At 42.0% G+C, this 15,611-nt stretch overlaps 2 protein-coding genes across 2 annotated transcripts in view; both read right to left on the bottom strand.

The window, feature by feature from the left end:
* BLTP3A (bridge-like lipid transfer protein family member 3A) overlaps positions 1–3,506 on the bottom strand; it is a 65,172-nt gene extending 61,666 nt beyond the window's left edge. The window contains exon 1 of the mRNA XM_079980839.1: positions 3,298–3,506. Within this exon, the coding sequence (XP_079836965.1) occupies positions 3,298–3,341 (44 nt within the window). The 5' untranslated portion in view covers positions 3,342–3,506. The remainder of the gene's footprint in view (positions 1–3,297) is intronic.
* A 3,222-nt stretch (positions 3,507–6,728) lies between these two features.
* Positions 6,729–14,118, bottom strand: SNRPC (small nuclear ribonucleoprotein polypeptide C). Its single transcript, XM_079980948.1, has 6 exons — positions 14,005–14,118; positions 12,292–12,334; positions 11,134–11,242; positions 9,671–9,760; positions 8,593–8,697; positions 6,729–7,082 (listed from the first exon to the last, which is right to left on the bottom strand). The coding sequence occupies exons 1-6, from the start codon at positions 14,010–14,012 to the stop codon at positions 6,958–6,960; spliced, it is 480 nt and encodes a 159-aa protein (XP_079837074.1). The 5' UTR covers positions 14,013–14,118; the 3' UTR covers positions 6,729–6,957.
* Between the last annotated feature and the right edge of the window lie 1,493 nt (positions 14,119–15,611).

Here is a 15,611-nt window from a genome sequence, read left to right on the forward strand (position 1 = left end):
GTAATTTTGATTCTGCCAGAGCAAAAAATAAATGCTTGGCTGGCTCTGCCTTCTCAGTGCACATCTGTCTTATCCCTAAATTGACCAGGCTCCTTCCACTTAGGAAGATCCAGTCAAAGGGTGTTTTCTGTCTTTCTGTTTGATCACAGGAGGCCCTCATCCTGCAGCAAAACACTGGCCTGTGAAAAGCATGGCAGACACTGGGAAGACTTCTTAAATCAGCTTATATCTAGTTATATGCTGCCTGCAACCAACTAAACCCTCTGTTTGCTGTCATCAGTGTTACTCCTTCATGATAAACCTTCTCCTACCCCACTCTTTCCCCATTAAATAGTTTCTAAACTGCAGACATTGGCAACTTCAGTTTTAGGTTTTGTATTTTACCTAAGATAACTGCAGTCACAGAAAAAAATAGATACACAGTTTGCCTTATGGCAGGGAATATGTGTTTTGCAAGCCTCCCAGCTATTTAAATATATTATGACAGTTTTGATGCATTTTCCTTCATTCACTACCAAAATAAGAGCAGATGGAGAAACGAGAATTCCTAACTTAACAAGAGTGTACTTCTGTTTTGGTACAATTCCTTTAAAAGCAGCCCTATTAGTAATTGGTGAGTCACTGAATATATTTACAGGCTTGCTACAGACCAGGAACTTTAGTTCAAGTCTTTATGTGTTATTCTGCTAGATGTCAAATCTATATTACTTTCAGTTCAATCATATAAAAAGTTTCAAAATATCAGGATTAGCAGCTGAAGGCCAGTGCTTCAAACCATGGCTCAAGATATTTACTGAGCTTTATGCTGGATTTTCACAGACCACTGTTTTTTTCTACATAATAAAAGTGTCCGAATGATTTTTTCACACATTTATGCAGTTGCCACCATTGTTCATTTGTTGTAAGGGATCTACACACTTCTTTAACAAGAATATCACATTTTAACAGTACTTGAACTGCAATATTATTTACCTGGGAAAGGAAAATTAACATTTTAGCTAGCAGAATTACAATAGATAGTATATGGATTACTGCTGTACAGTTGTCATCTTTCTGTAATTTGTTCTTCTTGGCTCTTTCACTGTTTGGAAGTTTTACTTCATTTTAAGGTAAAGGTAAAGGTACCCCTGCCCGTACGGGCCAGTCTTGACAGACTCTGGGGTTGTGCGCCCATCTCACTTAAGAGGCCAGGGGCCAGCGCTGTCCGGAGACACTTCCGGGTCACGTGGCCAGCGTGACATCGCTGCTCTGGCGAGCCAGAGCCGCACACGGAAACGCCGTTTACCTTCCCGCCGGTAAGCGGTCCCTATTTATCTACTTGCACCCGGAGGTGCTTTCGAACTGCTAGGTTGGCAGGCGCTGGGACCGAGCAGCGGGAGCGCACCCCGCCGCAGGGATTCGAACCGCCGACCTTTCGATCGGCAAGTCCTAGGCGCTGAGGCTTTAACCCACAGCGCCACCTGCGTCCCATTTACTTCATTTTAGAAATAAGTTTATGCAAGTTACCTTTTGGGCTCTTGGACAGGGAGAGGCATGGAAATTTACTTTAAAAACAAACATGCACCTACTATCAATGACAGCCAGGAGTTCTCATTTGCACCCATGGTACAACTATATCCATCCACCTATGCTACTCTGTGAATTTTTCAGTTTAATGTTGTTGCAATTCTTTATCAGATAAGGGCTACCATGTCTCATAGCACCACCACATGCCCTTTCTCCAAAAATACTTAAGAAGAAGAAGTGGATTGGGGTGGGGGAGATGAATATAGCATCCTGCAGGTAGTCTCAGCTCTAAGCTGCCTTGTTTCACACTGATGGCCCCCTTGCTCTTTGGAACCTGAGGCAAGAAGCCATGGCAGCAGTCTTCCCTCCAGCTTCCCCCAGCATTTGTCCATTCTCTTTTACCTGCTCCAGAATTCACAGCCATAGTTAAGAAGGGAAGGAGCGAAGGGACAGCAACATGGTTACAGCAATGCTATCCTTTCCCCCACAATGCAGGCTGGATAATGAGGAGCGGAGAGACTACTGGAGTAAGGGGAAATAATGTGACCGGGGCACGTGTTAACTGATCATGTGGAAAAGCTTTAATTTAACGGACAGGCTCTTGCAAGTTGTTTCACGTCTCAGTTTTTGGTCAGTATTAAAAAACAAAAGGCACCTTCTTAAAGCCCCAAATGGGTAGGATTCTCAAATGTAAACTAGCACACCATATTTTGAATTAGCACAGTTTGTCCTATGTTTTCCAACTTAGGCGTTTTCTATGTTAGTGACAGCCAGAAATATCATCAGCCTACTACTAACAAATAATGATGACACAAGTGAAATGTGGCATGAATATGTACTGTGTACAAACAACACAGATGGTGAATTTAGTGTTGGGCATGAGCCCAGATTTCCAGAGTTTCAACTGTATGCACCAGTAATTTGTTACTGCTCTTCCCTCAATATATTGAGGGAATATATATGGACTGCTCATCCTAGCATATGCTTTTCCTCAGATATGCTATATTACTTGTGCTGTCCTTGCCCTCCCCACACTCTAGAACACTAAGTACCTTGAAACAGATGTCTCCCTCTCTCATGTCACTAATCCCAAACGCAAAGGGAAAAAACTAACTCATGCAAAGGTCCTTCAATTGTTTAAGACTCCGGTCGCCAGCAGGAGAATTATTTTTCTTTATTTACTTATTTCAAACAAGCAAGCCAGAAAGACGCAAGCTTCGGAACCATAAGCAGCCCTTAAGAGAAGGTGTTCAGCCTTCACTGACTCTGTGCAAAATTTAAACTAATCTGGAAGAGGAGGAAGCCAAAGGAACAGATTTTTTGCACACACACGATATAAAACAGTCGGGGGGGGGGGATCATCTCCAACATCATTACGGCCAGAGCTGAAGGATTAAATGGCAACATCAAAAGCAGGATTTCTTCTGTTGCCAAGGAAGGGACAGGGCAGAGGGCAGAAAACGGGGAAGACAGAAGAAGGGGGCAGACCCAATAGAAGAACAGACGGCAACAAATGGAATTGGGGGCTGGAAAGGGGAAAGAAGTGCACAAGAAAACAAACATTTTGTGGGAGGCAGATAATTTGGGGGGGGGGGGTCCGTCTGGTGAACCTTTTCCCTTTCCCTTCGTGGCTTCTGCTGTCGCAAAGACCCTTGCCACAGAGGAAGGTTTCTCGGGGACCCGCACCCCCATTCGCCTCTGCCTGCCCTTCACACAGGCTCCTTTCCCCCCTGTTTGCCTCCGCGCAACTCGAAGAGGGAGAGCTGCAGGGCGTCCCCTGCCGACGCTCACCTGGACAGGTGCTTCAGGATCTGCTTCTTGAAGAGGCCAGCCATGCCGGGGCCCTGGACAGGACGAGGCTCCTCTTAGCGCCCCAGGTGCTCCATCACAGCCTCCCTCGCCGCCCGGCGCCTCCGCCGCTCCGGCCGCCTCCTGCCATCGCCAGTCCCCTCCCTCCTTCCCTCCCGGCCTCAGACGCCGACGGAATCCCGGCCACCACCGCGGCCAAGTCCGGCAGAGCCGCCTTCAGCCCCCGCCCGCCGGAGAGAGGCGGGACGAACACGGCGGCGTGGCAGCGCCCTCTGTTGGCTCACAGGGAGAGCAGCAGCAGCAGACGCAGCCCCAGCAACCTCCTCCTCTCCCTGCATGGTACCGAAGCTGCAGCCAAAACACAACATCCCCGTGGTTTCTGTCGTTGTGGGCAATATGGTCTTTTGTTGTTTAATTCTTGTTATTGTTGGAGGAGGACTACCAGGAGGAATGGATGAAATTTAAAGACTATTTAGTTAAATATGTTAAGTTAACTTAATTGGAAAAGCTTGCAAATATCAGATAAGTATGTAATGTGATGAATTAATATGTTTAATGCCAAATTTGAAAGAAAGACAGATGTTAAGTGATTAAGTTAATTATATAAGAATATTGGTTTTGGACTGTTAAAATGATATACATTGAAATTCAACCAGGGGGATACAAGGAAGTCACTTAGCAATGTTACTAAGACTGGTTTAAACAAGGCTGCGATTTTTGTTTGTTTGTTTATTTGTTTGTTTGTCTAAAAAACTTTTTGGAACATTAATTAAAAAAATTGGAAAAAATAATAATTCTTGTTATTGTTTTAAATTGGCCTTTGTCTGACAGGGAGGATGGATTTCTAAAATGCTCGAGGTCCCAACGGCCACTTTGGCTGCTGGCCATTCGGGGTATAAATAAATTGATAATAATCATCATAGTGGGGCTCTCATGCAGGGCTGGCCCAAGACATCTTGCTGCCTGAATCAAAAGTCAAGGTTGCACCACCTCCCATGCCATGTACAAACGCCAACTAGGCTTTCGGATCCCTTCTACTTCATCACTACTGCCTTTCACTGCAAAGGAGGGCAGTTGTTGTTGCTTAGTTGTTTAGTTGTGTCCGACTTTTCGTGACCCCAAGGACCACAGCATGCCAGGCACTCCTGTCTTCCACTGCCTCCCACAGTTTGGTCAAACTCATGCTGGTAGCTTCGAGAACACTGTCCAACCATCTCGTCCTCTGTCGTCCCCTTCTCCTTGTGCCCTCAATCTTTCCCAACATCAGGGTCTTTTCCAGGGAGTCTTCTCTTCTCATGAGGTGGCCAAAGTATTGGAGCCTCAGCTTGATCTGTCCTTCCAGTGAGCACTCAGGGCTGATTTCCTTCAGAATGGAGAGGTTTGATCTTCTTGCAGTCCATGGGACTCTCAAGAGTCTCCTCCAGCACCATAATTCAAAAGCATCAATTCTTCGGCGATCAGCCTTCTTTACGGTCCAGCTCTCACTTTCATACATCACTACTGGGAAAACCATGGCTTTAACTATACGGACCTTTGTTGGCAGGATAGTAGGCTGACTTAAGAGCAGGCACACATTCCAGCACTTTATCCTGTCACCATCCTGCTGCTGCTTTCAGATCTCCAGTGTTTGCAGCCCAATGCAGCTGCCTCACTCCGCCTGAGGATAGAGCCAGGGTAGACCCTTTTGGTTTAGGCAAGCTTACCCAGCTAGCTCACTGTAATATTTAGGTTTACTCTGAAGCTGCTGATTTTATAGCAGCTTGTTTTGAAAATCATACAGCTGGCACCTCCTGGTTTGGAGTATGTCGGATGTAGTTTTGTAATTGAATACGCAGATCATTTTGGTGAATGGCTCATGGGGTGGAGCTGATATGGCAAGTGCTCGTGTGATGCTCCAGCCCCTTCACCACAATTTTGCTCTGGTTGGTGAATCTCAAATTTTAGTGAACAAAAAGCAAAGCAGATCCCACAAGTCCGCTCATCCCGCCCTAAGCAACTGTACTGCCTTAACCAATTAACAGAGCAATGTCAGCTTGCATACACAGTTCTGCTCACCAAGCTTTTAATGGTGCAAGCTGCCAACTCCCAATTGGATTTCAAATTCTGCAAGTATGGCAGGAATTCTCTAGGAAAAAGTGAAGGCTATACTGCTGAGAACACACTTCAACACTTGCGAAAAGCAAACATGACTCATTTTAAGGCAGATCACATGCTATTTTCATGAAGCAATTATCGACAACAAAAGGGTGTATAGTTGCCCACAACTGCTAGCTCAGCAGCCCTGGTGACTCCATATATCCACATAAAGAAGCATAGGTTGTATCATAGCAATCTGCTTCTTGCACAACCAGAAGCTGTTAATGAAGTCATAAATACCCCACCCCAAACCAGAGATCACTGGTCTTTCACGTTTCAAGTAGTGTTAGGATTGCAGACAAATTTTCCATGAAGGTTCCCTTTAGGTTACAGAAGCAAATTGCTGATAACAAGAAGAATCAGGCTTAATATTTTACAGAATGCTGTTTTTAAATAGTTTTCCATTTCATAGTTTATTTTAATTGTATTATCTACTTGTCAGCCACCTTGCAAGGCTTTTCCCCTGAAAGGCAGGATGTGGATGTGGATGTGTGTGTATATATACATTACAGAAAAATAAATAAATAATAGTAAGTTTCTACTTGTTGGGAAATTTGATTTTATTGAAACCAAATGGTTTCACAGAGTGCTGTTATGTTATGTTTTTCAAAAAGATTAAATAGCACATTCATTTACAAATAGCATGTATTCTTCTGCAGCATCAAACTTTTTTTGAGTGTGCCATATGCAGAAAGCTTTTTTTTATTAAACTAAAATCTCATATCTGCATTACGCATTTAAGGAATATAAAACTTTGACTGTTTTTCCATTCTATACAGCGTGAGTGGTCACTGTGCTCAGGAATCATTTGCATCTCTCAGACTCAAACTGTTCAGAAGCACAACTCCCCAGCAGTGCTATCTCAAGGGTTTCTGCTGCTAGAAGACTTGCTGCTTCATACCATCCCAACCAAAAACAAAGGTGATGGTAGGAACGCATACCGAAGGAAACCTCTAAGGCAGATCACCAGGAAGCATGGGGAAGGGTAGCTAGGAACACAGAGGTGGAGAGAGCAACAGTGTGTGTGTGTGTGTGTGTGTGTGTGAGAGAGAGAGGGGGGGGGAGATCCAAGAGCAGGGAGGGTGAGAGGATACCATGTGCAGCTCTTGGGGAGAAAGGGAGAACAACACTACCTCCACCAGAGGCAGAGAAGGTGGGAGAATGGCAGTAGTGGCAGCATCATGAATTGTGCCTCAACCATATGAGCAATCTGGTTTATGACTTATTTGTCCTACTGAACCATGTATGTGGGATGAACAACACAAAGACAATGTGTCTAACAAGTATCAAAGGTTTATTCGAATAATGAACAAGGACATGTGTCTGATAAATGTTACAAACCTCTTGTCCAGTCTTGTGTTTCTCCCCTCCCTCCTTCACCCATTTAAGTTTGGAAACTGAAAAACCAGGTGGTTTGTTGCTGCTTGGGGCAATGGAACTCCCAGGGCTTTCGTTCACAGATGGGTGTACACAAAACACAGGCAGAATGGTAAGTCCACTTCCACTTTATCTGTCTGGACGAGCCATTCCTGGTCTGGTTGGCACCATCATGGGTCTGGATGGAGGTCTCATCATAGGTGGCCCTGGCATCATTGGCATATGTCCTCCCATGGGTGGCCTCATTCCTGGAGCTACAGCAAAGTAAATTTAAAGCATAAGAAATGTACTAGCCAATTTCTAGTCAAAGACACCACAATGTCTATTAAAAGTGTCCTGAAAGGACCACCTAGATTTCTAGGAAGAAGCTTCCACGTTTTCAGTATGGAAAGAGAAAACCTTCCTAGACTAGTGGTTCTTTGGAAATGTTTTGTCATTTCTTCACTGCAGATCACATTGGTTTAGATCCTAAATTGTTCTTCCATTTACACAGGAGGATGACATGCTTCCATACTGTATGCCAATCCCCCATGCCATTCCCAAAGGCAAGGGGTATTAGTAATATTAATGGTGGCAATGGGTATTAGTAATATTGTTCCAGCACAGCTTGATGAACAATTGCCTGTTTTAGGTGTTGTGGTCAAACCATGATTTGGGGATTGAGAGCACCTCCCTCCCTTGTTTGCTTAACCATGGGATGATGTGACATCTGAATCAGGCAAACAATGGTTAATGCTAACTAGGACAACTTCTGAATCACAGTTTGCAAACCAACTTCAAGCCATGGATCGAAGGCAATTTTTAGTTTGCTAAATGTGGACTTCACAGCGGGCTACGGCATAAGAAAATCAGGAAAGGAAAATGGAATCTGCAAGAGAGTGGAGAAGAGTCTGAGCCTGAAGAGTATTCATCATGGCTAAACCATAATTTTCCTAGTGGAAAGGTTGGGAATTTTGGTGACACTGAAAAAAGCTTTCTTTTGGAATCAGTGAAATGCTTTTTAAGATAAGGTTTTATTCACTCCAGATGTATAGTATGATCTTTTAAATGCATAACAGTCTATGCAACAGCACCACAGAATAATTCCTGGCACCTTCTGATCACTCCAAATTGCACAATGAAACAAAACCAACAAGCATTAGAATTCTGAACAAACTTGTAATCTAACTGTATCATTGAGGGCTAGAGAGGTGGGAGGGAGAAGAATATGGGATGTCTCTTCTCTGTTATTATGCTTTACTTACTGTTTTCATTTTTAGTTTTGTAAAATTATATAAAAAACCATTTAAAATAATATAAAATATTTGAATAAATCGTAACAAGATTAAATATGCTAAAGTATAAATGTATTTTAAAAATAAAAATAAAAAATGTGACAGAAGTAAGTTTAAGAATTATACAGAGAAACATCTCAGCTACCACTTTAATCAGTAAATATCAATATATATTTTTCAGATCTTTATCTATTCATAGAAACATCTTAAGGATGGCAGCTGCCAAGATTCCTATGAAAGAGGCAAGACCAAATTTTAAATGAATGTTGATTATAATCCAGCAAGAGGTTTATCCCAAGGGGAGAAAACTGGGTTAACCCAGACACTAGAGATGGGAGAACTTCCTAGACAATGAAGGTTTAAGGGAAACTTACAACATATAGGAGCTCAAGCTCTAGTTAAGGACCTATGCAAATGCACATACAAATGTGTCTTCAGAATATAAGGAATTAAAGCAAAAAGGCAAATATTTATGTCATCCAGAACTTACCAGGGCCGACTGGCATCATTCCTGGGGGTGGTGGGCCCATCATTGGCATCATTGGAGGGCCACCCATGTGGGGTGCTGGCATCATACCAGGCCGTGGAGGACCAGCTCAAGTATGAAAACAATGGACAAATGTCAAAATAAGTTTGCACACCAACCTGGCATCTCAGAAACACTTGAGGTTTTTGAAGATTGCCAACAATCTTTTTGCATCCCAACTGTCTGCTAGTTCTTCACCATAAGAAGTTAGGAGTTGTTGAAATATCTTATCTATTCACATTACAACCAGTTGTTGTAATGGTGAAAAGGTACTATTGCAATGAACATCAGCTGTTCATCATCCATAGCTCTTCTTCGGTGATCCCTCCTAGCCGAGTAAGATTGCAATGTTATCCGTAATTAATAAATGGCTACTACAGTGGTACATCAGGTTAAGAACATAATTCGTTCTTAGAAGGTTCTGGAGGTCTGTTGTTAACTATTAAACTATGTTTAATAGGTTATTGTATTTTAGTGTTTTGTTGGAAGCCGCCCAGAGTGGCTGGGGAAACCCAGCCAGATGGGCAGGGTATAAATAATAAATTATTATTATTATTAACCTGAAACTGTTCTTAACTTGAGGTACCACTTTAGCTAATGGGGACTCTTGCTGCTGCCGCGCCCGTGCAATTTCTGTTCTCATCGTGAAGCAGAGTTCTTAACCTGAGGTACTATTTCTGGGTTAGTGGATTCTTTAACCTGAAGGCTCTGTAACCTGAAGCGTCTGTAACCCGAGGTACCACTGTATTCTTTTTAAAGTACAGTGGTACCTCTTGTTGTGGACCGGATCCATTCCAGAGCTCCGGTTGGATCCCGAGGTTTCTGCAACCAGAAGGACTGCTTCTGCGCACTGTCGTGCGGCAAAATCCGGAAATATACTTCCAGGTTTGCCGCTTACGTATCCCAAAGTTTATGTAAGCAGAGGGATACGTAAGCGGAGGTACAACTGTACTATCCAAATAACCACCTAAAGTTTTCCCTGTAACTCATACTGAAGTTTTGCCATGCTAGCCAGAGATAAAACATCAATATTCATACTTACGGATATTAGGTGGTGGTGGTATCATAGCTCCTCCTGGAGGTGGCGCAGAGAATGGAGTAGGTGGAATTTTGCCTTGCTGAAATGCAGCCGCTACATTAATGCAAATAAATAAAAGCCGAACATAATTAGTTACTGAAGTTTTCCTATACATTTCTGATTCTTTTTAGTGACCAAATGCATACTTTCTATGTGGAACTGCCTCAATTTCTTAGTCATGCAATCTCTTCATTTCTGCAGCTGCCTGGATTTATTCCTTCCAGCCAATTTATCTAATCCCACAAGCAGGAAAGCTTCATCCATTTCAATAAACCATATTTTCAAATAAGTATAAAAGCAAGAGAACATTGACAAACACATTTTCTGTTAAATGTGACTGATGTAAGGGACTTGGCAACATTTACAGTAAATTACCATGCATGTCTCCTCAGAAGTAAAACCCACTGAGTTCAATTGAACTTAATTCCAGGTAAATTTGCTATTTTAAACACACTGACCCAAGTAAACCTCAGTGAGCACCTTGGGACATTAAAGTAAGCATGCATAGGATCCTACAGTAAGGCAATGAAGGTGTGCAGATGAAACTGAAGTGCTTTCAAAAGTTTCCAAACTGGGTTCTAAACTGGGGCTATATTCCTATCACCATTTACCTAAGGGTAAGACCCACAGAACTCAGTATGACTTACATCTGAGTAAATGTGCATAGGATTGCTCCATAAAACATCCAGATTTATTTATTTAAAGTTGAAAACATTTCTAAACCACCAAACCAAGATTAAGAAAAAGTATCAGTGGTGAAGAGCATGAAACTAACAATAAAACTAAGTTTACAAAGAAAAAGTAGAAAAGATACCACAAAACAATAGATCTGCTCAATACATCAAGCAAGTTTGATCTTTCCTTAGGGAAAGCCTGGACAAACAGATGAGTTTTAAGCAGGCATCAAAATGCCAATACTGCAAGTGCCTGCCTGGTGTTTGTTGGAAGCACATTCCAAAGGGCAAAGGCCCTTAGTGGACACAAGATTAAAAACAAGAGCATATGATACTACCAAGAGTCTCCCTTAGAAATGTCTGTTAATGTGCTGGACAAAGATACTTAAAGGAACCATTTCCCCAATATTTTAAGAGAAAAATCACCAAATATGGTCCCCTCAGCTCAACAAGAAAACAACTGAATAATAGCTTATAATTTTTTGTTGTTGTTAAGGGCTTGAATGTGGTAACATAGGACACAAATTCCACAATTCTTCAACAGGGAATTCTTATAAAAGTCTGCATTCATTACTACATGACACGGCCTTTAAGTCCAGCAGTTCTGCAACTTTCCAATAAAGGAGCTGAAGGAGGCAGAGCTTCAACTGCAAACATGTTGTGGAAAAAGGATTGAACTAATTCCCTAGGTAAGTGTAAACTTCAATCAAATAAACAAATGTGTGAAACAGCCATTGCATTGATATGACTTACTTGTTTTGTCAATCAGGCTCTGTGCTTGTTCTTCCATCCATTTTTGATAGTAGTCTTTCACATTTTCTTTATGTTTCCTGCCACTGCAATGGGTTTTCCTCACAGATGGCTGCAAGACATAAAACTTTTGCTCTCCAAGCACCAAACATACCCATGTGTCTAAAATATTGATAAATTTCACCTAACCATTCCTGTACCAATATAGGAAGAGAACCTTTACATATAGTAGTCTCAAATACAGTAATCATGATTTTATCACAAACTAGTAAACTACCAAGTAGACATGAGAATCTAGTGAGTTTGCTCACTGAGTCGTCATCTTTCAGTATTCGTGATGACATAATTTAAAATTGACATTTCTCTTTAGAAAGAAAATTGTCAGGACAACAAGTAAAGGTAAAGGACCCCTGGATGGTTAAGTCCAGTCAAAGGCGACTATGGGGTTGCAGTGCTCATCTTGCTTTCAGGCCAAGGGAGTCAGTGCTTGTCCGCAGACAACTTTCCAGGTCACGTGGTGAGCATTACTAAACTGCTTCTGGCGCAACAGAACACTGTGATGGAAACCAGAGCTCACTGAAATGCCATTTACCTTCCTGCTGCAGCGGTACCTATTTATTTACTTGCACTGGCGTGCTTTCGAACTGCTATGTTGGCAAAAGCTGGGACAGAGCAACGGGAGCTCACCCCATCGCACTGATTTGAACCGCCAACCTTAAGCAGCAGCACCCGCTTTTACCTACCTCAGGATAACAATGAACAGTCAGCATAGTGATTTTATTAAGGTCATGGTTGGTCACTAAATATTTACCCAAGCAACCATCCTGCAGCCAACCAATAGTCTTCAACTCACATCCATGATATTGAGCTCAGGCATATTTAACTTCTACCCTGACCTGTCTCATTCATTTAATAATTAATCATGTATATAAATTATAATGAAATTAATCATGAATATAAATATTTCCAGCATGGCATAGAAAACTATTGAAGTTCACCACACAATTTCACACTGAGGGTGTTTTTAGAATGACATTCTATCTATCTAGATGAAAGTGATAGGCTTGCATATTAGATTTTATTTAGGAAATGTATTCAGAAGTAATCCTCTGAAGAACTGTTTTAACTTTCATACTGTAACATTGTGAATGTCCTACTTACAGAGTCATGGGTGAGGTAAGTATCACAGTAATCACAATAAAACCTGGAACGAGAGACAAATATGCACTGGAAGTAGGGTAATGATTGTTTGCTTCTTAAAATATTAGTGTTTTCAAAAGTTTAATATGCTTTTTAGTTAAGACTAGTAATTTAGTTTTGTTGCTTTTACAAGAAGAAGCTATTTCACTATATTTTCCTCAAAAAAACATTCACCTGTTTTATGCAATGGCATCCTTCAGATTTACTTATCTTTATCTATGTGCAAAGATTCTATTTAGTCACTCTCATTGATACAGTGGTATCTCGGGTTAAGAACTCAATTCGTTCTGGAGGTCTGTTCTCAACCTGAAACTGAGGTACCACTTTAGCTAATGGAGCCTCCCACTGCCACTGCGCGATTTCTGTTCTCATCCTGAAGCAAAGTTCTTAACCTGAGGTACTATTTCTGGGTTAGCGGAGTCTATAACCTGAAGCGTCTGTAACCTGAGGTCCCACTGTAATAATATGAATCCCTTCTTAAAAAGAAAGACTGAGAAAAGAAATCAGTGTTGTATGCAGTGCTCTTTGTGTGCAAGTGGAACAGAATTCCACTTGCAATCAGGACCACCATCCTCTCTTCCCCCCTACAGCCCTCCATGCATCTTCAAAATCTGCTCCAGAGGCTTGGCGGACCAGATTTTGGATGTGTGCTAGGGTAGCAGAGGCTGTCCTCTTGTAAAAGCAAAAGTCCACTGATGCAATACTGGATTCAGCTCATTCTTTTCTTAAGTGACAGAAGAACAAAGTGACACAGTGACTGTGTCAATCACAGCTAACATCAGAATATGTTAGAACTGTATCAGCCTAGATAGTTTAATTGGTTAGAGCATGGTGCTGACAATGAAAGGTTACAGGTCTGATCCCCTTATGGGACAGCTGAATATTCCTTTATTGCAGGGGGGTAGGACTATATGACCCTCGGGGTCCCTTCCAACCATATAATTCTATGATCCTATGAATAGCTTGTCCCCACATACAGGGCAGCTGAGTCTGTGAGCCACCAAGTATTTTAATTATTCACAATGCCTCAAATATTCCCGGCATGGTGCGAAGTCTAAATGGGTTCTTCCCAGAGGGCAGTTTACCAGGAGGCAGAACAAGTTGTCAGCAAAATATGCAGTCAAATCTCATGATCAGTGGGACATAGTTGGAAGTAAGAAGGGTCACAGCTCAGGGGTAGTACCTACTGTTTTGATCCTCATAATCTCCTGGTAGGGCTGGGAAAGCCTCTGAAATATGGAGAGTGGCTACCAGTCAGTACACTGGCAGCAGTAATGAGCTAGATGGACCAATGATCTGAGCGTATATAAAGCAGTTTCTCTATGTTTCTGCGAAGACCTCAGCCTTAAGGCCTCTGCACGCACACAAAAATGGTGTATGTGTGTGTTATTTGAATTCACGAATATTTATGAGGAAGCCCGACCAAGCATTAAAAGCCACAATTATCTTTAGTGAAGCTATTAGGAAGCCCACTTAAAAGAATTACGTACATGTGTACAAACCGGAATCAGCACAGAGAACGTACACAAACAATATACGTAAATATATGGGACAAGCCACCTGTTCCCCCCCCCCCCGCTCCACAGAAAATTGTTCCACTCAGTCTGCACGCACTTTTCACCCTTCCCAGTTCCCACCAGAGCTTTTCATACGAAGGCTCTCCAGTTTACTCACTTCGGCATGTTGCTCGCTAGCGATGCGCTACCGGCCGCGCAAATGTCTAAAGGAAATGGCGCAATTATTATGCGACAACCGTTCCGGGGTTTTTTTTACCATAGAGATTTTAAAAAATCGGACTTCCGGCAAAAAATAAAAAGCGCCCTTGCATTGAGTCTCTATAGTCAATGCAGAACAGAGGCGCTCTAAGCCTTAGGCATTTCTATGGTAACCACCCCCCCCTTCTATATTCCTCGCCTTGGAAATTAAGAGAGCAAAACCATATACATTTCAGGCCGGAAGTGATAATAATCGGTTATTGCTGTGATCATCGTTACCTTTATGAACTGCGCCGTACGAAACACGGGAAATAGATTCCTACCTGAGGGGCTTACAATCTGCAAATCAACAGAGGGGAAGGAAAGGAAAATGGAAGTAGGGTAAAGAGGGCTAGATCTTCTTTCAGTTGCGCATTTAGGTTAGTTGTTGTATGAGGTGGGGTTGTGTCAAACGGATTCATCGAAAAGGTTGTTATTTCTTCTTAACAACTGGAAAAGCCCATAACTTTAAGATTTTACATGTATATGATGACTCATTCCCCTCCCCTCATCTGTGTTAATTAGAAATTAATGACAAATTAAAATATCTAATTTTCACCTTTGATAATATTAAGACTGCATCTTTTTTATATTCCTGTTTTTGACCTATCAATGAACCTGTGTATATGGATGGAGACAGACCTGGCTAACAAGAAGCTTTTGTATTTTCAGAGATGGAGAATTAGCCATGGTTAGGCTTGCTGCTTCCCAGTAAACATTGGTGCAACCGGATACCTGCACAACACCCAGCGCTTTTCTTTTTAAAGCCAGAAATCACTGTAAATAGTTTATAGGAAAGCTTGCGGTTGATAACTCTGGATTCAGCAACATTGTGTGATAGTACTTCCTGTTCAGTATCGTTTTAGACTTTAGGTGAGGGAATCATACAGGCAACCCTCCCCCCAATTTACATGGGGGTTATGTTCTGGGTCTTCACACGTGTCAGTGGAGCACACATAAGCCTGTCCCCATTCTAACCCTGCCCTCTTCGGTGCCAAACACAGTGTGTGTGTGCGCGCAGTTGCACGTGCATCAAACATGCGCAAATTGAGAGTTGCCTGTATTTTAAAATTCTCCTTCATATAGAATATTCTCATTGCATGCAGAAAATTAGAACAACATGACTAATGGGGAGGAAATTGCTGGCACCTGCAGACTGAAATGGTAGAGTTCATAAAGGATGGTATCATGTGATTCTGCTGACAATGTGTCTGGTAATACTAGAGACCATCAAGTAGTTTTTTTATTCACCATGGGGACAGTGGGGTCATTGAGCAAGGCAGCAAAATGGGTTGACTTACTCTTAACATTCATCCCTAACACATGATAATCCACTACTCGGGACCAGTGTACTCCTTTCTTTCTCCATGTTGATGTATAGCACAATTGGTCTGTTCTTCCTTTAACATACAGTACTGCCCTGATTTCACCCTAAATTTGTGTTTCAATACTCACTGTAAAAATATTGAAAAACAAAACACTGGTGTCAGTATTATATATCAGCTTTTGAACAATCTTGTGTTTCAA

The sequence above is a fragment of the Podarcis cretensis genome, assembly GCF_951804945.1.
Source record: "Podarcis cretensis genome assembly, chromosome: 6".
Taxonomy (NCBI): domain Eukaryota; kingdom Metazoa; phylum Chordata; class Lepidosauria; order Squamata; family Lacertidae; genus Podarcis; species Podarcis cretensis.

Bases quoted from the DNA above. Each gene is read 5' to 3' on its own strand.
- SNRPC (XM_079980948.1), bottom strand. The intron at 11,243-12,291 runs GTAAGTAGGACA...TATGTCTTGCAG, and splicing joins CTTACCTCACCCATGACTCT to CCATCTGTGAGGAAAACCCA. The intron at 7,083-8,592 runs GTAAGTTCTGGA...ACTTTGCTGTAG, and splicing joins AATGATGCCAGTCGGCCCTG to CTCCAGGAATGAGGCCACCC.